The 25,773-nt window shown below is 44.1% G+C and overlaps 1 protein-coding gene across 1 annotated transcript; it reads left to right on the top strand.

Moving 5' to 3' along the window:
• Positions 1-1,620: 1,620 nt before the first annotated feature.
• Positions 1,621-24,578, top strand: LOC101559303 (glutathione S-transferase A4). The gene is made up of 7 exons (XM_004605860.2): positions 1,621-1,706; positions 2,618-2,721; positions 10,415-10,466; positions 11,976-12,108; positions 13,992-14,133; positions 16,556-16,687; positions 24,005-24,578. The coding sequence occupies exons 2-7, from the start codon at positions 2,635-2,637 to the stop codon at positions 24,125-24,127; spliced, it is 669 nt and encodes a 222-aa protein (XP_004605917.1). The 5' UTR covers positions 1,621-1,706; positions 2,618-2,634; the 3' UTR covers positions 24,128-24,578.
• The last annotated feature ends 1,195 nt before the right edge of the window (positions 24,579-25,773 follow it).

Genomic DNA, 25,773 nt, shown 5'->3' with positions numbered 1-25,773 from the left:
CTATTACACAGTAATAGACACATTTAGGCTTGTAGGTTGATTCTCCTAGGGACATCTTGCCACAGACTCAGACTACAGTGCTCAGGCCGGATTAAATCATTCCTAACCCTAGCAGGGTCTGAATCTGGTTATTATTTTTTGAATCATGACAGAATTTATCCATGACTATGTTAAGTATTATGGCACTTTGGACTGGCCCATTTCGGTGCCAGGGTAGTTCACAGCTTGCCTTGGGTCCATCCAGTCCCTCGTTCGGGCCCTGCTTTTGGGGATCTAGGAAATAAGGGCAACTGAGGCTTAAGTCGAGGGAGTAGATGTCCAGGAGGTAATATTATCTGGAGTCAATTAACTCCCAAGTTACAAAAGCATGTCTTTTTAACTGTGTCTCTGTGTCCACACAAAAAGTAATTGCTCTGAAGTAACTAACCATGCAAAGGACATTAAGGAGAAGAGAAAAATAATATTTACAAGTCAACAGAGTCTGATCAGGAGGCAAAGGTAATTGGCAGGGTGGGGGAGCAATCAACAAACCCAAGCTCCCATGGACCAGGGAGGAAGGGCAAACCAATGTTATCCTACAATACTACACCTCCCCATTTTTCAATTCAACATGCTACTTTAAACCACATGGTCAATTAATAGGGCTCTCCTCCGCAACGCACCCTCTCCACCCGACTCCACCACACACCCCCACTCTAGTAGAAAAGTCTGAAAATAAAATCTGTTCATGTTTGCTTGCTGCAATTTCATGTTAAAAAAAAATTCTTCCAAAAAACATACTTTTGAAGGTAAATACTCTAAAATTATGTGAATTTTTGTATCTTTAAATTTTTTAACTATTTTTAAAATAGCTTTAAAATTTAAAGTTTTAAATTTTTTAACTATTGTAGGTTACCATTTTAATGTTTTAGGGTTTTTTTTAAGTGTTTTAAGGTTACAACTTTTTTAAACGTATTGTATTAAAATTAAAATTAAAAAATTGAAGTTTTAAACTCAAAAGAAAGGCAGACTGCCACGTGCAGCGCCTCATTTGGATGTGTCTGGAGTCTTGGAAGCTTGACTACCCTACGTTCTCCTACAAATGGACCTTGAGAGCTTGTTTGGAGGTTCTAGCAGGGGAGCGCAGCTACTCGTATACCCTCGACCGAAGACCGGTCCGTCTCTATTCGGGGAAGGCCGTCCTCTTCGACCGAGCGCGCAGCTTCGGGAGGGACGCACATGGAGCGGTGAGGGAGGAAGGGGACACCCGCCTAGCCAGCCAGATCAGCCGAATCAACCCTGGCGATCAATGGGGTGACAGATGTCGCAGCCAGATCGCCCTCACATCCGAGAGTAAACGGGCTTACTGTGAGTATATAAAGCCAGTGCGGCCGCCAACTTTACGCATAGGGCGACCTGCGTCCAGCGAGGTGGCCTTCTAGCGGCCACGTCCCGCCTCGGATACAGTCCCACTCACGCCGTCCACGGTGCTACATGCCTCTAGAGACCCACGCGCGCGTGTACGGTGGGCTTCGTGGGCGCTCTTCCCGCGTTATCCAGAATGCCTTGCAGAGAGGTGGGACATGCTAAATAGGACCGCTCCATTGGCGACCTCTGGCGGAGCCCGCCCCTGTGGGCGTCGTCCCGGAGGCCGGGTCCCGCCTCGCAGCCCGCGGCTGCCAGTGCGCTGTTGCACCCCTGGCCCGATAGCCGCCCGCCGTGTCCAGGTCGGTGTCGCCCCCCCCACCCCAGCATCTCCCCTCCCCCCTCACCCCCGTCCTCCCCTCTAGTGTCGCTTCGCTGCTCTCTCGGAACCACTCGTCCCCCATCCCGCTCCTCTGTGCTCTCTCGACTTGTCCTCCTCCTCCTGGTCGTCCACCCAGCATCCCCCCAAAAGCCCCCAACCCTGCACAGGGCCCCCTGGGTGGAGGTTGGAGTTCTTCTTGGCTCGTGCGTATTTTCATGAACCGCCTCTGCAGGGTCCGGATGCGTGCACCCCTGCAAAGACTCGACCCCCCACCCCGTCCCGGGCAAGCAGAGCAACGGCCGTGCCCGCTGGGGGCTGCTGAGTGGGAGGCGCCGCGGACCCGGGTCCAGGCTGGGCCAGCGGAGTCCAGGGCTGCCTGCCTGGGCACTTTCGCGGGCCAAGGATGTGCCCAGGGGACGCACATCATTTGGCAGACAATGGTCCTCCCCTGCGCGTCCGCCTGGCGGAGGGTGTGAGACTCAGAGATGGTTTGGGGCAAGTGTAAATACTGGCAGAATTTGGGAGGGGGAAAAATGTTAAGGTTTTTCAAGGTCGGCGTCTATGATGCTTTGAGTCTGTGAAGTCCCATCCTGCTAGTACAAACGTCTTTACAACTGACACTAGATAGGGATGAGAGAGACAGAGACAGAGAGAGAGCACCCCCTTTTCCCCCACTGCTTGATTTTAAAAGAAATATGTGTGTGCTTTTATAGACGAGAAAATTTTTTTAAAAATTAATGCAATTTAAATTGTAATGCAATTTAAAAGGGGAAGCGGGGGGAGATGTTTCTTCTGCCTAAATCTTGACTATTCATCGAGCCGCTGAGCTCTTGGGCCGCGGAGCCGAAATCGAAGACCGTGGCTTCTGAGCAGCTGCGTCTTGCTTTGCAGACAGCCCTTGAGCCAGCATGGCAGCGAGGCCCAAGCTCCACTACCCGAACGGAAGAGGCCGCATGGAGTCGGTGCGCTGGGTGCTGGCGGCCGCCGGAGTGGAGGTACCGATTCGGGGATGCTCGCGTGGATGCTCGCGGGCCCCCTCCCTCCCGGGGCCGCCTCCCCGAGGAACGCTTCTGGGGGTGGGGGGTGGGGTGAAGATGCGCCCCTTCCACTGCCTGCTGTTTTAAAAGCAAAAAACGGGGTGCGGTCGATGGAATTCTCTTTTACTTTTGCTGGAGACTCAGAGGTTGGCTCCCCCGAATCTGGAATTTGCTAGCGACTGCCAGGACTTAAATGTTTATTATTCACCAGCCCCTTAGGTGAGGGGCCTATTTACTGTCTTCAGGCTTTGTGTTTTGACTACAGATGGCTTTGCTTCCCCACCATCCTGGAAGTTTGGGGTTGGGGGATTGGTTGTTCTCTCTCTCCTCTCCCCTTTCCCAACTCCCCTCTCCTTTCTCCACCCCTCTCTCTCCTCTCTTCTCTCTCTCTCTTTTCCAATCATCCACTTCTAACAATCATCAATTAGCTGTATGTTTTGTCCATCAGTGTTTCATCAATGTCCAACCCACCCCACCACCCACTCCGTTTGTATTGTGGCAGTTTTAAAGCAGTACCGTTTTTTCCTCTATAAAATGCCGATTATAACCCATAACCATAATATCTTTATCCCACTCAGCAATGCCTGGACAATTCCTTATTGTTATCAAACACTGTCTCACCAGATCTTTTTCTTGTTGACTCTGATCCAATCTGGATCTAAATCAGGTACGCAGGTTGTATTTTAGTATTTTTTTTTAAATGGTAACAGTTTCCTCTGTGTTTTTAAATAATAAACTGCATACTTGGAAATAATTATAGATGATAGACAAGTTTGGAAACTAGCCCAGTCTTCCAATTTTCCTTAGTAAACAGCCATGTCAGCTAAGAAATTAACAGGGATTCTGAGTCAACCGCAGACTGATCCCAGTTAGTTTTTCCATGAACTTTCTTGTAGAGTAACGGACATTATATTGAATCATTACTTTTCCTTCGTCTCCTTTCATCTGTCACAGTCTTTTAATTTCTCTTTTACTTTACAACCTTGACCATTTAGAACACTGTCAGGAATTTATGGTTTGCTTTTTTTGGATTTTTATTTTGTAAATCCACTGTATTTGGACTTCTCTGATGTTTTTCCCCCCTCCTAATTAGATGGGGGTTCAGAAGCACAGTACCCTGCTGATGGCATCAAATTAAAATTTACGTGAGTTCTTAGTAGTGTTATTTATCTTGGTCATTGATTAAGGCCTATTTGCAGTTTCTTCTTTGGAAATGGACTATTTTAACCTTGGTTCTTTGGAAGTGAATCATGAAATTCAACCCACAAAAGGATTGCTAAAACTCCGACCTTCAGAAGGGAAAATATCTGGTTTTAGAATTCTTATGAAAAGAAAAAAATTTTCTTTTCCACCCCACCTATTTAGTTAGCCATTGTTTACATCAGAGTAGATGTCCATTATTTTGTACTCTGGATTATAATCCAGCAACTCTTCATGTTGTCCAGACTGTATTTTGGGATCGGCTCTGGGCATAAAACAGCCCTCTTGTCTTTCTCCTTTCTTCCCCCTCACTCCTCTCACTTCCTAACTTTAGGGCAGTTCCAAATGCTCTGGGATTATTTTCCCAAATCCTGGCCCTACAGTCATGAATTTCTTCAAGGGCTCTTCTATTAAAAAATGGTACTAGCGGCCACCATCTGGGTGCTGCTTTTCTGCATTTATTTCTAGTGCCAGTTGTTTGTGGGAGAAACTGCGTATAGAATTTCCCCGTTCTGGATTTGACTGATGACCCACATTTTAAACATGTTCCTCCCTTCTCCATATTTTCTTTAAACCGCTAAGCGAGACCCAGAGATGTGATTGCATTCAGGCCCTGCCAAATTAAAGCAGAGATTTACCATGAACTTGTCTTATTGCACGACATCAGAGAATGCATGTCTGGCTGTCTCGCTTCTCAGCAAAGCCGAACTTGATGGTCAGTGAGTGTTCAGGTGACGTCAGCCTAATTCACATGCTGGAAAGTTTCTTCCATTCCCTTTTCAACCAGTGGTTGTAGCAACTGTTGGTCTTCACTGTTCTTAGGAATCACAAAATGGCTGTTTTTCCACCATGATTATTTCTATCTGAACCTATTAGCAGAGATTCCTTTATAATGGGTAATTTTTCTTGTGCTAATTATTTCATTTCCCTGAAGTGCAGCTCATATAATGGCAAGAAAAATACTCTATACTGTGTCTTTATCCATTTTTAGAATGAACAACTTCCAAGGATGACAAATGATTATTGTTGTGTTTGGGGTTCATTTGCCACATGATGTTTTCTTCCTTCCTTTCTTCCTTCCTTCCTTCTTTCCTTCCTTCTTTCCTTCTTTCCTTCCCTCCCTTTCTTCCCTTCCTCCCTCACTTCCTCTCTTCCTTCCTTCATTCCCTCCCTTTCTTCCCTTCCTCCCTCACTTCCTCTCTTCCTTCCTTCCTCCCTTCCTTCCTTCTTTCCTTCTCTCCCTCCCTCCATTCTTCACTTCCTTCCCTCCTTCCTTCTTTCTCCTCCCTCTTTTTAAAAGTTTTTTGGCCACACCCGGCTGTACTCCGGGCTTTCTCCTGGCTCTCTGCCCACGGCTCACTCCACCAAGTACCTTGCCTACTATACAATCTCTCCAGCCCCCATTTTATCATTTTCTAAGTTCTATAAATCCCACCTTCAACTTCTGTTAAGAAATTGGCATTGTTGGTGCTGCTGACCCATCATTTCCACAGTGCAGACCTTGCTGAATCTGTTAGGACCACCCCTGTCGAGAGACCTTCCTCCTTCAGCTCAGTCCCCCTTCAGGGCTTTTGGATTTTTAAAAAATTGCTCTTTTGGACCACACCCAATGGTTCTCAGGGATCACTCCCAGCCATGCTGGAGTTCAAACCCAGGACTCTTGCTTGCAGTGCATCTGTGCCAATCCTTTGAGAAATCTCCCTGGCTCCTCAGATTGCTTTTTTTTAAAAAAAATATTTAATATTAGGAGGCCCTTGCAAATATTCTTAGTCTTCAGACCTGAGTGATGTCAGCTGATTCACGTTATCTCTGTCAGCCTTAGACAGTTCTGACTATGCAACCTGTGTTTGTATAATGGGCCCTCTATCTTCTCGACCCATTTTGTACTGTGTCCATCTTCCTCCCCTTTGAGTCAAGATTCTTGGTCTCACGTGGAAATCTAACTCTAGATGAAAGGAAAAAAAATAAAGGTGCTTGCCATGAGCCACCAACCCTGCTAGACTGAGCACTGTGGATAGACAGATGGGCTGAGTGATAAGGGGGCTTCTGTCTGGAGCCCACTGCTTTTGACCACATGGATCACAGGGCAGATCCCGAAAGCATTGGTGCTCACTCCCCTTTTCTTTACCAAGAGGCATTTGTTTTTCTGCTTTCACCCAGCGATGCACAGGGGTTACTCCTGGCTCTGCACTCAGGAATTACTCCTGGTGATGCTCGGGGACCATATGGGATGCTGGGAATCGAACCCGGGTTGGCCGTGTGCAAGGCAAACGCCCTACCCGCTGTGCTATCGCTCCAGCCCCCAAGAGGCATTTTTAGCGAAGCATATTTTCACAAAGTTATGAAACACTTAGAGGATAGACTGACGGATCCCCAGAGAGGTCATGACCCTCCACAGGACCCCGGTGACCACAGCCTGCAGGCAGGTGGCCTGGCCTACTGGGGACTCGGAATCCTTGGTCTCAGCCTTCTGGGTTGAATCCTCAGAACCCTCTTTCCTCCTTGCTTGATGCTCTTTTTCAGCTATCTGGGGCTTCATTTTCTTCCAGAAACCGAGTTTGATTCCTCCCTGAGACACGGCAGCTGAACACATGTGAAAGAGAAGCATTAAGGGCTCCAGACTCCTAATTCAAGACTTTGGGGCAATTCTCTCAAGAGTTGTAGAAGGGGGGCTGGAGTGATAGCATAGAGGGTAGGGCATTTGCCTTGCACGCGGCCGACCCGGGTTCAAATCCCAGCATCCTGTATGGTCCCCTGAGCACCGCCAGGGGTGATTCCTGAGTGCATAAGCCATGAGCCAGGAGTGACCCCTGTGCATTGCTGGGTATGACCCAAAAAGCAAAAAAAAAAAAAAAAAAGAGTTGTAGAAGGTGGGGCTGGAGTGATAGCACAGCGGGTAGGGCGTTTGCCTTGCACGTGGCCAACCCGGGTTCGAATCCCAGCATCCCATATGGTCCCCTGAGCACTGCCAGGAGTAATTCCTGAGTACAGAGCCAGGAGCAACCCCTGTGCATCGCCAGGTGTGACCCAAAAAGCAAAAGAAAAAAAAAAGAGATGCAGAGGGTGCTGTAGTGTGGAAGAGAACACTTCCCTCAGGAATCATGCTTGAGCCTTTTACCTATGTTTGAATGTAGACAGCTGAAGGTAGGTATAGATAGATAGGTAGAGTAATAGGCACTGTTTCAGCGTCAGTATCAACCATCTGGAAGGCTTTTTTTTCAGATGTGCTAGGACAAGCCATAGTTCAGTGGCTTTCCTTGGGCCTTTCCTTGCATGTAGTCAACTCTGATTTGGTCCCTGGCACCACATATGATCCTCAAGGCACTGCCAGGAGAGATCCCTGAGCCATAAGTAGGCCCTGAGCACTGCCAAGTGTGACCCGCAAGCCCCCACCCCAAAATAAACACATAGAAAAGGTGTATTTCTGGGACCAGAGATAGTATAAGACGTGGTTCTTGCCTTGCAGGTGTCCAACCCAGTTCAATCCCCAGAACCACATCTGGTTCCCCAAACACCTTCAAGAGTGATTGCTGAGCACTGAGCCAGGGATCAGCGCTGAGCACTGCTGGGTGTGGCTCCAAATGAAAATAAATGGATAAATAAATGAATAAAATACGCAGTTCTGGTCTCTCCCACCCACTGATGGCTGGGGATTTCTGAAGTGAGGAGGGAGGTGGTGCTGGGCTGTGACCACCCACGCTGCCCAGGCCATCAGCCGGGCCTCACTCACTCACCAGGGGTGCCACCTGGGGGCTCGTGAGAGGGTGCCGCCTCTCGTGGAGATGACCCGGAGAGCATTTTCTATCAGGACCAGAAGATGAGCTTGTTTCTTTCCGCCTTCCCTCCACTTACTGTTTCTTAAAAAAATGTTGAGTTTGGGGCCCACACCCAGGGTGCTCAGAGGCTACTCCCAACTCAGTGCTTGTGGGACAGTTGTTTGCTCCCACGCCAGGCTTGGGGGACCATGCAGAATCAGGGGTCAGACTGGGCCTCTGGCATGCAAAGTATGTGCACTCATCCTCCCCGCCGTTGGAAATGTGGATACGTAGTTTATACTCATGGACTATGTTCCCAGGCCCCAGTATTACTCAATGGTTGCAGGGATATTACTCCCCATATTACTCCGATACAATATTACTCCCCATGTACCTCTAGCCGACTCTGGGTGGTGCTGGGGTGAGGGTGGGGTGAGCGTGGGGGGTGTTTCATGCAGTGCCAGGGATTGGCCCTAAAACCTTGGCACAGGCCCTAACCCTGGAGCCACATCCTTGCCCCCAACTTCTTAATTTGAAAACATGGGCAATCAAGTTTTTCACTTGAAAAATAATGAAATTCAATGGACACCTTTCAACTAAATCCACCAAGTGTCAACATTTTTCTAAAGTTGATTTTTATCTCAGTGTGTGTGCTCGGTTATTTAAATGGTAAATTGCAAACATTTACCACCTGAGAGTGAACAGTTGTTCTAATGACCACAGTATCATTTTTGCAGCCTAATAAAATGATATACTATCAATATTCAAAAGTCCCAACTATCCCCAAATACCTGTCTAACTTACGTTGATTTAGTGGTCATATATGTTTCCCTTGCATCCCCTAGCCCATCCAGGATCTAATTAAGACTCAAGGTGCAGGGTTGGAGCAATAGTACAGCGGGTAGGGCTTTTGCCTTGTACGTGACCGACCCAGGTTTGATTCCCAGCATCCCATATGGTCCTCTGAGCACCGCCGGGGGTGATTCCTGAGTGCAGAGCCAGGAGTAACCCCTGTGCCTTACCAGGTGTGACCCAAAAAGCAAAAAAAAAAAAAAAGACTCAAGGTGCTTAATTTCTTCTTTTCTTTCTAGGTTTTGTTTTGGGGGGGAGGGGGTGCAAGGCAAACATGCTCAGGATACCATAGGGGATGCCGGGGATCGAACCCTGGTTGGCCATGTGCAAGGCACACACCCTCCCCAGTGTACTATCACTCTCTGGCCCCATGGTTAATCGAGTCTCATCTGGAGCAGTACCTGCTTTCTATTCTTATATGCCCTTGACTTCAGTGAAGAGAATTATGTGCAGGAGAAATGGGAGCATCTGCAGGACTTTGTACAAATACATCAGCTACATGGCTTGGAAATGAACTTACATCAAAAAGGATCCTCAGAGGAGGATACCAGGCTGATATAAAATTCCTTTTTATTTTTAAAGCGCATGTGTGTTGGTGGTGATCAAATCCAGGCCCTCCAAATGCAAGACAGCTGCTGTATCGCTGAGCCACATACCTGGTCCATTAGGTCTTTTTTAAATAAAGATTTGATCCTGGACCACAGAGATCACGCTCTCAGTTGGGAATAGATAACTGGATTAGAGGAGCTGGTTAAGTGACAATGACAGAGTGAGGATGACAGATGCAAATGCATCTCCCAAAAGAGTTTCTGAAAGTTGTGTACCTTACAGACTCTTAAACACACACACACACACACACACACACACACACACACACACACACACACACACCCCAAAATAAAATGCTTTATTTTAAGTTGTCTATGGGTTTGAAAAATTTCAAGCCACTTGCATTGCAAGGATGTTTCATATTCTGTAAGTGCCTAATTTTTAACCTCATGCTAAGATTCAGGTGAAATGTTTGGAACGATGTTTTTGCATGGTTACTGGGCCCTTCTGTACAACAGGAAGCACCCCATATCTCAGAGTACTCCTCTTGGTGGATCAGTTTTTCACATGGATGAATTAAATAGAGAGCTTGAGGGGTGAGACTTCAAAGGGTTGAATAGTTTGTGCTTCATAGTCCAATGATTTCAGCACTCTTTTGATTCTTATCAGAATCATTCATATTGCAGCTTGCAAATTGGGATAATTCTGGTGGGTTGTGTTTTTTTGTTTGTTTCTTTTTGTTTTTGAGGAAGTTTTCTGTTTACTAGTCTCCATTTTGGGGGAGGGGAGGCAATTTGGATCACAGGGGCTTGTGCTCAGGACTTACTCCTGACTCAGGGGTCCCTCCTGGCCATGCTCAGGGAACTGTCTTTGGTACTGGGGAGGGAACTAGGATTGGCCTCTGCAAGGCAGGCACCTGATCTGCTGTACTTACTATCTCCTGCCTGAACACCAGCCCTTTTAAAAATGGGCCCAGGTATTTTTGGTGGTGGTGGCATGTGAGACAGCCCTTGGCTGGGGTTGCTTCTTTTGAGTCGAGGGTGCTTCATCCCATAGAGCCCTCTGCATCCTTGCCTATGACATGTCTCATCACTTCTGAACATGCCTTTACTTTCTGACAACCCAGAAGCATCCTTTTCTCCTGGGAGCCATGTTCAGTGCATACTCAGAACCCAAGATGTGGACACTAAATGTGTTCGTTCTCTCTGCATTTGCAGCATGTTAATTTGGTATTTCAAGTCCTGAAACTGTTATAATATTACCTTCCTTTGGGGTATGTTTTTTTTTTATTTCAGTTTGATGAAGAGTTTTTAGAAACAAAAGAACAGTTGCAAAAGCTGCAGGATGGTAAGTATGGAAATATGATTAACTGTCACTGATTATGATATATTTTTTGCTTTTTTGGGGTCACACCCAGTGATGGACAGGGGTTACTTCTGGCTCTGCACTCAGGAATTACTCTTGGAGGTGCTGGGGACCATATGGGATGCTGGGGATCGAACCTGGGCCGACTGTGTACAAAGCAAATGCCCTACCCACTGTACTATAGTGCTAGCCCTGATAATTTTTTGTTATAAAGAACTGTTCTTGATGTAGAAAGGCAAAGATGCAGGAAGTTTGCTCCATGATTCATAGCTCGCCTTATGAGCTGGGGAGAAGGCAGCTGGGATAGAGAAGGGATCACTAAGTCAATGATGGTTGGAGGGATCACTCGGGATGGGAGATGTGCACTGAAAGTAGACGAAGGACCAACTATGATGGCCTCTCACTATCTGTATTGCAAACCATAATACCCAAAAAATAGAGAGTAAGAGGGAAATTGTCTGCCAGAGAGGCAGGGGGAGGGGTGGAATGGGGCAGGGAGTGATACTGGGGACATTGGTGATGGAAAAATGTACACTGGTGGAAGGAGGGGTGTTCCATCATTGTATGACTGAAACTCAAACATGAAAGTTTTGCAACTGTAGCTCACGGTGATTCAATAAAAAAAAAAAAAAGAAGTGCAAAGATGCTGTTGACATGAAATAATCGGAATTCTATTTTAAAGCCAAATAAGCTAGAGGACGTAACAAGCAGAAATTGCCAGACAGTTCTTTAAGATGAAAGTTTTAAAATTAAATTCAGTCCCCTCTCCTACCCTCCATTCCCAAGCCTCTGAGAGCGGGGTAACACTGATATCTCTCCTTAGGGTTTTGCAGGTAGAAAGGGATTGCTCCAGGTTTGTGGGAGATGCAATGGATGAGTCTTTTTGAATCCAGTCATTGCCAACTTGGCATTAAATGACCCATGGCTAAGGAAGGTAAAAGCCAGTGCATAAACCTCAGTGTTCGTTGGTGACTTAGGTGTCACGTGCCTGTAGAGCTCTTCCACCGTGTCTAAGGAACTAAGGAACTGCATTTTATTATTATTTTTTAATTTTTTCCCTTTTTTTAAAGGTTTTTTTATTTTAATGAATCACCATGAGATTCAATTACAGACTTACAGACTTTCATGATTGCAATGAGGAACTCCATTGTAAATGTTTCAAAATTTAAAGTTGGCTTTAGACCCTTGCAGTTCCTGGCTGCTGTATCGGCTCAGACAGCTCTGCAGAGCCTTCACAATTCTCTTTCTTCTTCCGTCGCCTGAGGCTGTGTTTTTTCCCTAGGGTGAGAAGCCAAAGGGGATGTGGCGAGTAAGGCTCGCTGGTAGGCTGCTTGTAAGGCTAAAGCTACTGTCTGGGGTGGCACTGTTGTAGGGGAGCCGGTGCCTCCTGCCCTATTCAGAAGCCCTGGCCTCACTGTCCTCACTCTATAGGGCCTTGGGGCATTAGGAGCAGAAAAATGCTCACTTCAGACTCGGCACTTCCCTTCGCAGGAAACCATCTGCTGTTCCAACAAGTGCCAATGGTGGAAATCGACGGGATGAAGTTGGTGCAGACCCGGAGCATCCTGCACTACATAGCGGAGAAGCACCATCTCTTCGGCAGAGACCTCAAGGAGAGAACCCTGTACAGTGGCTGCTCTAGAATGTTCCGGCTTGTTGTCTTACTGATGCCTTAGCTCACTCTGTGCCCTCCACTGCGCACCCCTGTACTCTGTGTCTTTAGTGCAAACAGGGAGGAAACACAGTTAAGGGAGTACTATAGGAAATCTGGGTAAAAATGAGAGAAGAGAATTGATCTCATATCTTGGGTGGGATTGTTTCGGTTTCAAGCTCTGATGGTTGCTTCTTCTTCTTCTTCTTCTTCTTCTTCTTCTTCTTCTTCTTCTTATTATTATTATTATTATTATTATTATTATTATTTTGCTTTTGGGGTTATACCAAGTAATGCTCAGGTGTTATTCCTGGCTCTGCACTCAGAAATTACTCCTAGAAGTGCTTGGGGAACCATATGGGATGTCAGGGATCAAACCCGGGTTTAGCCACATGCAAGGCAAACACCCTACCTGCTGCACTATCGCTCTAGCCCCCCCTTTTTTTGTTGTTTTGTTTTTTTTTGTTTGTTTTTTTGCTTTTTGGGTCACACCCAGTGATGCTCAGGGGTTACTCCTGGCTTTGCACTCAGGAATTACTCCTGGTGGTGCTTGGGGGACCATATGGGATGCCGGGGATCGAACCCAGGTCGGCTGCGTGCAAGGCGAACGCCCTACCCGCTGTGCTATCGCTCCTAGCCCCCTTTTTACTGTTTTTTTTTATACTTTCTCTTCAAATGTATTATTACAAAGTGTGAAGAACAGGAATCTCTATGACATCCAAGGCCTGGGTTGCTATGCATTATTACAGTTTAAACACAGAATTGGGTCCTTGTATCTCTAACTTCTTTTGTTGGGGAAGGTTGATTTGGGGGCCACACTGGCAATGTTCAGAGCTTACTCCTGGCTCTGTGCTCAGGGATCATTCCTGGCAGTGCTCAGGAGACCCGATGGAGTGCCAGCGATCGAACCTGGGTCAGTTGTAAACAAAGTAGGCACCTTCTCCACTTTATTCTCTCTCCAGTCTGGGTTCTTGTATCTCTAGATGCCTGGCCCTGGGCAATGGGCTACACTCCAGCGTCCTGATGAGTTTTCTGTAGAAGAGAAGAATATATTATACAGGCCTCCTAACACCATGGGACCTAGTGAAATGCTGAATGCAGACTGTTTGGCTCTGTGCCCGCCATCCCCCAAGCATTCCACAAATGACACTCACTATTTTTATATGTCTCTGTTTCCACCCACACCGAACATGTGTGTGGGAGTGGTGGGTAAGGGGAGAAAGTCTGGGAGACAGCGCTTGTGACTATTGTAGTTTCTATTTTTTTTTAATTTTTTTTATTTTTAATTTTTATTTTTTTAAAATTCTTTTATTGATTCACCATGTGGAAAGTTACAAAGCTTTCAGGTTTAAGTCTCAGTTATACAATGCTCAAACACCCATCCCTTCACCAGTGCACATATTCCACCACCAAGAATCACGATATACCTCCCCCTTCCCCCCACCTCCCCAGGCCCCCACCCCGCATGTGTAACTGGTAAATTTCACTTTACTTTGATTACATTCAATATTTCAACAAAAAATTCACTATTATTGATTTGGAGTTTCTCCCCCCTAAAGTCGATCTGCTGAAAAGAAAGCATTTGGTAATTTGTTTTCCATTGCTGAGAATGAAGAGATATGAGGCCAGGAGGCCACAATTTTGACACATTCTTCTGGAGGATTTTTCTAAATCACAAATGGACTTGACTTTGCATCGTTGCTTTCCAGAGACAAATGTTGAACAAAAAAAAAATTTAGGAGTCCTTCGGTCGACAGACCCTTTAGCAGAAAAGCACTCTGACTCCATTGACTTGCGGAAGTCAGAGTTCTGAGGGAGGGGAGACGAACTGTTGCTTTTTGTGGTTGTTCTTTAAGGATTGACATGTACGTGGAGGGGACACTGGATCTGCTGGAACTGCTGATTATGCACCCCTTCCTGAAGCCTGACGATCAGCAAAAGGAAGTGGTCAGCATGGCCCAGAAGGCCATAATTCGATACTTTCCTGTGTTTGAAAAGGTGAGTTACAGAGAACCTTGGCCCCTAGATAAGATAACCAGGTCTGGGACTAGAGCGGTAGCGCAGCGGGTAGGGCATTTGCCTTGCACTCGGCCCACCCAGGTTCGATTCCCAGCATCCCATATGGTCCCCCGAGCACCGCCAGGAGTGATTCCTGAGTGCAGAGCCAGGAGTGCATCACTGGGTGTGACCCGAAAAGAAAAAACAAAAGAGATAACCAGGTCTCCAGGAGTGGCCACAGATGCCTCTGTCCTCAGGGCAGAGGGAGGCCGAATCCCGCTGGCCCAGTCTCTCTCACCTCCTGACAGTTGCCATCAGCATGAAGCAGGATGTTTGGAGCACTGACTCTGAGCAGAGCCGCATTTTCTAGGAGGCAGGAAAACTCACCCCATGCCTGAGAGCTTCTTGCATTCACCTGGTGGCCTCTCCCTGTGAGATAATTGAGAGCAGAAATCCCCTCACTCATTCACTCCTTCTAGCATTTATCCTGTTCATATATACCCAGTGCTCTTCTTGACAGTTTGACTCTTTTCTTTTCTTTTCCTTCTTGTATTACTATCTGTATCTTTTTTTTCTGGGTAGTCATATTCCTCCTTTCCAGACCTAAGAGGATTTAAAAAAAATCTTTCCACTAAAAATCAGACAAGAATGTACAAATATGGGGCTGGAGCGATAGCACAGCGGGTAGGGCGTTTGCCTTGCACGCGTCCGACCTGGGTTTGAATCCCAGCATCCCATATGGTCCCCTGAGCACCGCCAAGGGTGATTCCTGAGTGCATGAGCCAGGAGTGACCCCTGTGCATCGCCGGGTGTGACTCAAAAAGCAAAAAAAAAAAAAAAAAAAGAATGTACAAATATGCCAGCCAACCCCTCTTGCCACCATCATGGATTTAGTTTTGTTTAACTTTTATTTATTTTTTTTAATTGAATCACCGTGAGCTACAGTTACAAAACTTTCGTGTTTGAGTTTCAGTCATCCAATGATTGAACACCCATCCCTCTACCGGGGATTTAAACTTTGAGGAGAGGAATGTTCTTAGGCTTTTCTGTCACTAGTTTTCAGGACGTTTGCTGATAGGCATTCTGTGAATGTCAGCTATGCAGCCATGTGATGTGACAGGGAGGAACAGGTGTCCTGGGGCAGGAATATTTATAGGTGTTACTTGTAACTCACGGGCTGAAAAACACTCACCCCTCTTGGACACATAATTAAATAGTCTCACAGAGACCGAGCAACATGCCTATGGCTGGAATTGGAACTGTGGACTCTGACTGGGAATTTGAGATTCACTATTCTCTCCCACGCTGGCTCCAGGAGCTATATTTGAATTTTTTTTTGTAAACCCTGCCAGGCAGACACACAACACATTCGCCCGTGGGCTTCCCAGGATTCACTGTAGAGACTCTTCTTGCTTTTACCTTGGGTCCCTTGTCTCTTATGATCCACATTTAGTCCAATGAGTGTCTGCACCGAAGTATTCCTCTCAGAGCAAAGATGAACTCTCATACTTTTAGGTTTCTGTCTGAAAAGATGTGAGAGGATGTCTGTCTTTTTTTGTTGTTGTTTTTGGGTCACACGCCTGGCGATGCACAGGAGTTACTCTTGGCTCTGCACTCAGGAATTACTCCTGGCAGTGCTCAGGGGACCATATGGGATGCTAGGAATCGAACCCAGGTCAGCCACGTGCAAGGCAAACGCCCTACCCACTGTGCTATTGCTCCAGCTTGGAGGTCTGTCTTTCATCCTTTTCTGATTTCAGAAGCCCCTTCAGTAAGATGGTGGCTGGTAGGGGGCGGGGTGGTCTCCTAAGCAGGATTCCCACAAAGTTTACTTTTTCAATCCTGCACTTTTTCATACTCAGCTCTGGTTTATGGGTTCTGATGTTCTTAGAAACGCGCAATTGTTGGGTGAAATTGGAGTCCATGAAGAGAATCAATCACTTCTTATAATCACTTCTCCCAATCCCCTGAATTTATTAGGGTTCTTTTTTTTTCCTTGTGGGTCAGGGGTTACTTCTGGCTCTGCACTCAGGAATTACTTTGGTGGTGGTTGGGGGGACCATATGGGATGCCAGAGATTGAACCTCTCTGGTCCCATCAGGGTTCTTTCATTCCTGTAGGTACTATTGTAAAGGAGAGATATTCTTTGAAAATATGACACACTAAATCCAGAGTTAATGTTTTCTTCTTCTCCCCTATTAAGTGTATTGTGGTACAAAGCTGCTCTTATTTTTACTCTGACTCCTACTCCTACTCCTCCACCATAGGAAATAATCCCTGAATTGAAGTGATTTTGTGAAGGATGAAAGAACAAGACCAGTATTTCATCCCCTTCTCAGATGCTGCAGTGATTTAATGGCTTTGTTAGATTCTTCACATTGAGTATTATAAGCTATGTAAGAAAAACATTTATATTGTGCAGGTTTTACGAGAGCACGGACAAAGATTTCTTGTTGGCAATCAGCTGAGCCTTGCAGATGTGATTCTGCTCCAAACCATTTTGGCTCTAGAAGAGAAAATTCCTAACATCCTGTCTGCATTTCCTCACCTCCAGGTAAATAAAACCACCTATTAGAAGATTGGTCTGAGACTCTTGGGTCTTCTGTCAGTGTCTATTGGTTGACGTATGTGGATATGCATGCATGTGAGGGATGTATTTTTTTTATTATTATTATTATTTTGCTTGATGTGAATTGATATACCCATTGATTCACGTAGAAACTTCAGGTGTGCATCTCTGCAAACCAACATGTTTATATATAGTACATTAATTTCTTCACTAGAAGTTTAATTTTATTCTTAAGTATATTAGGATAGTGGGTAGGGCGTTCGCCTTGCATGCGGCCGGCCCAGGTTCGATTCCTCCGCCCCTCTCGGAGAGCCCGGCAAGCTGCCGAGAGTATCTCGCCCGCACGGCAGAGCCTGGCAAGCTACCCGTGGCATATTCGATATGCCAAAAACAGTAACAAGTCTCACAATGGAGATGTTAATGGTGCCCACTTGAGCAAATCGATGAGCAAAGAGATGACAGTGACACTTGCCCTGTTTGTTTAAATTTTCCACTCTCCTTCTCTCTTCCTTCTCATTACCACTGTTTTGTCTTGAGAGAGTTTAAATTGTTCATTTTTTGTTATATATATTTAACTCATCTGTTCTACATGAGTGAAAACATGCAGTCTTTTTCTCCATCTTAAAAAAAAACCTGAATTTTTTATTATTCCCTTGTGGTTATATATCATATCTTCTATATCCATCCATCAGTTGATGGGCCCTTAGGTGGTTTTCAGTTCCTGGCTATTGTTAATAATGCTACAGTTAATATGGTGGTGCTTATATCTCTTAGCATTCTTTTTTGTTACTACTTGGATAAATGCCTGGATTGTACGGAAATTCCATGTTTTGTGTTTTGATGTCTTTCCATACTGCTTTCTATAAAGGCTGCTCTGGTTTATAGTCCCACCACCAGTGGGGGGAGGGGTTCCCTTTCGCCATGTCTTTTCTTTTTTTTTTTTTTAAACACATCTTTTTAAATTTTTTTTTTTACTTTTTGGGTCATACCCGGCTGTGCTCAGAGGTTACTCCTGGCTCTGCACTCAGGAATTACTCCTGGTGGTGCTTGGGGGACCATATGGGATGCTGGGAATCAAACCTAGGTCGGCCACATGCAAGGCAAATGCCCTACCTGCTGTGCTATCACTCCAGCCCCTTGCCATGTCTTTTCTGACACTGAGTGTTTCTTGCCTTGGGGTCATAACCATGGTTATGGGTGTGAAGGGATATCTCATTGTTTTGTTTTGTTTCGGTTTTGGTTTTGGGGCCGCACCCTTGTGGTGCCCACATCTTATTCCTGTCTCTGGCTTGGCAATCACTCCTGATGGACTCAAGGGATCATATTGGGTGCCGGGGATGGAACTTGTGTCAGCCACCTGCAAGACAAGCACCCTATCCACCTCTCTGGCCCTTCTCGTCATTTTGATTTGAATTTCCATAATAGGAGCCAATATCTCCCTGTGCAGTTGGCCATCTGTATCTTCTTTAAATGATATTTCATTCATATCCTCTGCCCCTTTATTATTGCTGAGTTTTATTAGTTATTTATATACATAAACACATACGTATTTTTTAAATTAAGGCACCGTGATTTTTATTCATAGTTGAGGCTCAAGCATATAGAGTTTCAACACCAGTGTCAGCTTCCTTCCACCAGTGTCCCCAGTCTTTGTATATTTTGGATATTGACCTCCTCTACTATGTACATGTATGTACATAGTATGTATACACTATGCATTTACATACCCTCTCCCATTCAGTAGAAAATTTTTTCATTTTGATGCCAATTTCTTGCACTGTGCAGAAGCTGTTTAGTTTGTCATAATAGTCCCATCAATTTAGTTTTGCTTTTGTTTCCCTTTGTGTTAGAATTGAGTGCCCAAATATAGCTGGAAGGCTGATGTCTGAGAGCTTGTCATATGAATTTTCTTGAGTGCATTATACGGTGTTGGGTCTTACATTCAAGTCCATTTAATCCATTTTTAATTAACTTTTGTTTATGGAATTACATGGTTTCATTCTTTTGCTTGTGGCTGTCTAGTTTTCTCAGCACTTTTTATTAAAAATGTAGTACTTGTTCTTTTATTGTCTGTAATATGTGTGGTTTAACATCTGGGCTCTCATTACTGTTCCATTGATCTATTTGTGTGTTTTTGTTTCACAACCATGATGTTTTAATAACTATCATTGTTTTGTACAGCTTCAAGGAACAGAGAATGACACATCCATTTTTTACTTTTTATCAGGTGGTTTTGTTACTGGGGCTTTATATATTTTCATATAAATTTTATAATTTTTAAATCATATTTAAAAAATTATATTTAAATTGAATCACAGTGAGATACATAGTTACAAAATTGTTCATGATTGGATTTCAGTCACATTATGTTCCAACACCCATCACTTCACCAGTGTACATTTCCCAGCACCAGTGTCCCCAGTTTCCCTCCCTGCCCCCTGCCACCTCTACAGCAGGCCTCTCTCTCTCTCTCTGTCTCTCTCCCTCTCTCTCTCTCTCTGTCTCTCTCTCTCTCTCTTTCTCTCTCTCTCTCTCTCTTTTCCACTTTGGACATTATGGTTGCAATACAGATACTGAAGGGTTACTAAGTATATCCCTTTAAATTTAAATTATATTTCTATGAGGAATGCCTTTGTGATTTTGGTAAGGGTCATATAGAATCTATTATCACTTTCAGTAATATAACCATGTTAACTATGTTCTTTTTTCTCATTTGATTCTGAACACAGAATCTCTTTTTATCTCTGAGTTTTCTTCTGTTGCTCCAAACAGTATATTATAGTTTTTATTGTTTGAGACTTTGGCTGCTTTGGTTAAATTCACTTCAAGGTGTTTAATTATTTCTGATGCAATTGTAAGTGGGATCATTTTCTTGATTTCTCTTTCTGCTAGTTCATTATTTGTGTACTATACAAACACAGTATCACCTGTATCACCTGTCATCCTGTTGCTCATCGATTTGCTTGAGCGAGTGCCAGTAATGTCTTGGCATCCCTGTCATGTGCTAGTGTAGCCCAATGGTGTCTGCTCATTCCAGGAACTCGAAGACCATCAAACCGCTCATTCAGGGTCTTGACGAAGAAGTCCGACCAATGTATTTTGGAAATTAATTTTAAAACTTGCTTTTACTCTACAAGTCTCACAATGGAGACATTACTGGTATCCGCTCGAGCAAATCGATGAACAACGGGATGACAGTGCTACCGTGCTTTTACTCTATTCTATCTGATAGCCTTTTGTATTTAGTATGTCTGATACATTTTCACTGGAGTCTTTTGGGATTTTCTATTTATGTTTTCATATCATATGCACTAGTGTTAGTTTTACTTCTTCCTTTCTAACTTGGATACCTTCTAGATTCTTCTCTTGCCGGATTGCTCTTGCCAGGACTTCTGCTGTATTGAATAGTAGTGGTTCCTAATCTTAGAGGAAAAACTCAATTTCTTTAAATCATCGAGTATAATTTTGTGTTTGTCATATATGACATCTTGGGAGCAAAGCAAGGAAACTCCTCTCGAATTGCCTTGTTCTATAATTGGTTGGGTTATTTTTTTTGCAGTCTGGTTATTAGAATGAGATAAAGGTATGATTTTGGGAGAGGGGTACCACACCCAGCTGTGCTCAGGGTTCACTGACTCTGCTCAGAGAACTCTGATGGTGGGCGCAGGGGACCCTGTGTAGTGCTGTGGATTGAACCTAGGTTGGATGTGCCTTACCTGCTGTACTATCTTTCTGACTATAAAGCTACAAATTTGAAATTGTTTTCCTGCTCCTCAGATCATTATTGCTAAAAAGATAATGTACATGTTAGGATATGTAACATGTACATTATCTTTTGTCCTTAACTGTGTTCTTAGAACAAATGACATACTCAGTTTGCCAAAGAGACTCGCCATATGAGTAATTATAGGGACAAAAGGTCTGGCCATCTCTTAGCGCCAGATATGTTGACCTGAGCACTTGAGGGTCAGCATCAAAACTCGTGTCGCTATTGAGGTATGACTCCTGTTCTCAGAAATAAAATTGCCTCAGATCAGAACAGGGGTTGGAGTGATAGCACAGTGAGTAGGGCATTCGCCTTGCATGTGGTCGACCAGTGTTCGATTCCTCCACCCCTCTGGGAGAGCCCAGCAAGCTACCGAGAGTGTCTCGCCCGCACGGCAGAGCCTGGCAAGCTACCCGTGGTGTATTCGATATGCCAAAATCAGTAACAACAAGTCTCACAATGGAGACGTTACTGGTGCCCACACAAGCAAATCGATGAGTGATGGATAACAGTGATATCGTGATAATTAATACTTAGGACACACTCCTGAGTAATGCATGGCAGAATTGATTCTAGAATTTTATCTTCTTTTTCATGAAAGACAGGTTGGGGTGGGGGTGGCTCCCAAGCAATGCTCCTGGGGCCTAGGGGCCACTCCTGGAGATACTTAGCCAATCAGGTGGTTCAGTATTTCTGGCCCAAAGGTGGTTTTGGAGGCCTCTGGGACCACCCTAGCAGTACCTGGATAATCCTAGAATTTTTTTTTTTTTGAGTAGAGTGAGTTTCAGGGATTGAAACCAAGACTTCGTACACGCAAAGTATATGCTCTACCATTGAACGATATACTTGTTCCCTGGAATTAGAATATTGAAGACAAAAGGGGCTTGATAAAATGAAACCTTATCCAAAGACTTCAATTCATGTACGAGGAAATAAAGTATATATATATATACATATATATATGAGGAATAAAGTATATATGTATGAGGAAAAATATATATAAGTTTTTTGGTTTATCTATATAAGTTCACTGAGGAGGTGAAGTGTGAGCTGAAGTGACTCCCTGAGTGGGTTCTGTCAGGAATCTTTTCCTTCCATCTCAGGCTGGCCGCTGTGCTGGGAGGTTGGGAAACCAGAACCCCTTTGGCCTAATTGGTTCTGCAGCTATTTTTGAACAATCCGCACGCCAAGAACGGTTTCTTCATTTTTAAGTGTTTGGAAAAATGTCAAAAGAACAGTGACACTTTAAGACACATGAAGCTCAAATGTCAGCCTCCATATATATGTTTCATGGGCTCAAAGCCACACTCATTCCCTTGGGTCATGTTTGTAACTACTTCTGTGCTGTGAGGAGCCTGGGTTTTCAGAGAGAGAGAGGGAGAGAGAGAGGGAGAAAGAGAGGGAGAAAGAGGAGGAGGGGGAGAGAGCCTCAAAGCCTAGAATATTTCCATAAATGTTCCCTATTTTTTAGAAAAGAATTGGTATTCCCAATATAGACTCATATGTACACATCTTTGATAGAAAATAAAGAGACATACATTTAATTTCCAAAGAGTAACAACATTGTGGGGGTGGGGAGTTATGGGGGCATACCTTGAAGTGTTCAGAGGCTACTCTTAGCTCTGCACTCAGGGATCACTCCTGAGGTGGTGGGTGCCGGGGATGGAATCCAGGTCAGCCATGTGCAAGGCAAGTGCCTTAACCTCAGCCTCTGCACTAGTCTCCAGCCCAGAGTAACAAAGTTTTAAAAGAATTTTTTCCCTATCATATCATTTTGCTATACCAGTAGAGACAACCACTAGTTAAATGCATGTTCTCAGAATGAGAACAGAAATCATCAATAATATATTTTTTTATTTTTTAAAATTTTATTCTTTTATTGAATCACCATGTGGAAAGTTACCAAGCTTTCAGGTTTAAGTCTCAGTTATACAATGCTCAAACACCCATCCCTTCACCAGTGCACATATTCCACCACCAAGTCGTCGATAATAATTTTTTAAAATCTTTATCTATTCTTGCATATACAGAAACTGAACATTCATTCAGGTCAGAGAGGTAGTACAGGAGGTGGGGAGCTTACCTTGCACTCTGCTAACCTGGCTTTGATCCCCAGCGTCCTAGATGGTCTCCTGAGCATCGTCAGGAGTCATTCCTGAGTGCAGAGCCAGGACTAACCCCTGAGGATAGCCAGATTTAGCTCTTAAGTACCCCACCCCCAAATAATAATAATACCAATAAGTCTCTTAAATAGCCCAGAAACCTACTAATATTTTCCACCTTCGATGCTAACATCTTGTTCTTAACACCGGGCATGTAAGTGTAACTTTAATCTCTAATTAACAGGAAGAATCAGCATTAAAAGACTTTTGACTCTAAAATGATATATGAGATGAATTAAAGGGTTTGAAAAATAGTATTTAAAGTTGTTTTACACATGGTAACTGTGAACCATAGCTTAATCCTGGAATGATAAATCCTATGAGACAAGCTTCTAAACATTGGTGTGATATTTAAAATGTGATATTATAGATAGTTAAAATAACTAATAAACCCATATTTATGTGTAATTAATTGATATAATTATTAGTTTTTATGAATATTAGTGACATATATGTTTACATGTGTTTGTATACTTAGACAGCCAATTGTACTCACTTGACAATAAATGGTAGTATTTTAAGTAAAGGTCTGTTGGCTTTGAAAGTTTTATTAAAACAGTTAAATATGCTAATGGGTCCTTGATATGGTTTAGAATTTTCACTAGATCTAGTGAACTTATAAATTTCTGAGAATGGGTGAGATTTATCCCTATGAATGGAGGAATTTTTTTTTCATTAAGTTCTTGTATATGAGTTTTAGACTACAAAAAAAAATGTGACTGGCCATTTTCTACACATAGCCAAAATATTGTTAATGAGTGGGAAAGTCCAAGGAAACTGAACCCTGATATATAAGTTGCTCCATCTGATGACTTTATAAAACCCTTTTTTATACATGACTCCTGCATTTTCTCTGAGTAGATCAATATATTTGAAGTTCTTCCCATAATTATTTTTCTTTCCTTAAGTATAATAATCCCAGTCTACATATTTTCTTTTATTTTGCCCTCTGCAAGAAGACCGAGTTGGGGGCATATTGTGAGAATTGCAGCAAGCTTGGTCTAAAACCATTGTCTGTATATAATCAGCCAAGATATTCAAGTTGAGATGCTGGATTCCAGTTCTGGTTTGATCGCTGCAACAAATATTTATTCTTTTTTTTTTTGGGGGGGTGGAGGGCACACCTGGCAACACTTAGGAGTTATTGCTGGCTCTGCACTCAGTAATTACTCCTAGTGGTGCTCAAGGGACCATACCAGTGCCAGGGATCGAGCCCAAGTTGTCTGTGTGCAAGGCAAGTGCCCTACCCGCTGTACCATCACTCTGGTCCCAGCTGCAACAAATATTGATTGAATGTGGTTGGGCCACAATGCATCACGGTATTGTTACAGTAATTAGTGGCTATTCACCTTCAACATTTGTGTTCTTTTTCAGGAGTTCTCAGTGAAAATAAGTAATGTGCCCACCATTAAGAAATTTCTCGAGCCTGGTAGCAAGAAGAAGCCCCCTCCTGATGACATCTATGTGAGAACTGTCTACAACATCTTTATGCCATAAAAACATGTGTATTCATCTGTGAGTGAGAGCTTGTCCCTGCAGACCTCATTGTCCACCACACTCTTAATTGATGCCAAGTTGCTGTGACCCCAGCTCTGCTATGGTGCTATGCATCCTTGTCCCTAAGCTGGGTCTTGCATTTAAAAAAAAAACTCTTTGAGAAACATTGACATGTTTGTGTGTGTGTGAGGGGGGTGGGGGGATGTCCAGTGATTCTTATGGAACTTTTTTCTGTAAGCTGTTTTGGAGACATTGGCCTTTTGATGTGATTACTCATTCTTGCTGACTAGAATGGGCAGGACCTCATGTTCTCCCCAAGCTACATGATGCCTTTCTTTATCAAAACCCTCATTTTTGGTGTCTAATAGCAACAAACTATCCAGTGAATCGCTCTTTTCTCAACTGTGCTAAATCTATGGTATTCAGTATTCGCAAAAATAAAATAATTTACAAATAACTATCTGGTTTGCTAGAGTTTCTAAATTGTTCAAAAGACATAACATGTTCACTTGGTTTAGAATTCAACACAGTGTAAGGAAATATAAGGTTAGATGCATTCTTTTCAGCTCTATCCCCCAGATACCCACTTTTGCTCCCTAGAGAACAAACATAGTTCTCATCTTCCAGTTATATTTGTGCACATATAGGAATACATAAATATACCCAAGTGGTTATTCATAGGCTTCTAATTGTTTTGCATTTCAGAACTAAAAGGATCACTCATCCATGCTGTTTTACCTGCATTGATTTACATCTCATTAACCAGGGGTCCAGGAGGCAAACCTTAAAACAGAGCCCTAATCTAGAAAAATCCATAGCACTGTCAGGGAGACAGACATGTAAACAACAGAAGTCATTTTGGAAAAAGAAGTCTTGTTGCTTTGGGTGACCATAATACACTTAGACGGATAATAACCGAAGTAGGGCCTGGTTTTGATGACTGGTCTATCAACCTCGTTCCTTGTGGGAAGCATCTCATGTTCCACTGTGCAAAATCAAGCAGGCAGCGGCCAAGAGATGGTGAATGTGGGTCTTAGTCCTCGTAAGCATGGAGGGGTTTTTTTGTTTTTTGTTTTTTTTTTCTTTTCGGGTCACACCCGGTGATGCACAAGGGTTACTCCTGGCTGTACACTCAAGAATTACTCCTGGCGGTGCTCAGGGGACCATATGGGATGCTGAGAATCGAACCTGGGGTTGGCCACGTGCAAGGCAAATGCCCTACTTGCTCCAGCCCTGAACATGGAGGTGTTTTATCAGAGTAAGATCAGGACAGATGGGGGCTGGGGCGATAGCACAGCAGGTAGGGCGTTTGTCCTGCACTTGGCTGACCCAGGCTTGATTCCCAGCATCCCATATAATCCCCTGAGCACTGACAGGAGTGATTCCTGAGTGCAAAGCCAGGAGTAACCCCTGAGCATTGCCAGGTGTGACCTAAAAAGCAAAGAAAAAAAAAATAGATCAGGGCAGACAAACAGTACGGCAGCAAGGGCAAGCAACGTTTTGTCTTCACATTTTCCCATGTGATTCTGTCACCACTCTAGTGTTTGGGACTCCTGGGAGAGCAAAGTTTAGGGGACAGAGCAGCAGTGGCCAAGCCCAAGATACAGCGAGACAGCCTGGGCTTCTGTCTGCTTCTGACCGGGAGG

The sequence above is a fragment of the Sorex araneus genome, chromosome 4, assembly GCF_027595985.1.
Source record: "Sorex araneus isolate mSorAra2 chromosome 4, mSorAra2.pri, whole genome shotgun sequence".
In the NCBI taxonomy this organism is placed as follows: Eukaryota; Metazoa; Chordata; class Mammalia; order Eulipotyphla; family Soricidae; genus Sorex; species Sorex araneus.
The sequence above is the reverse complement of the archived record's forward strand: the minus strand, read 5'-3'. Positions and strand labels throughout refer to the sequence as shown.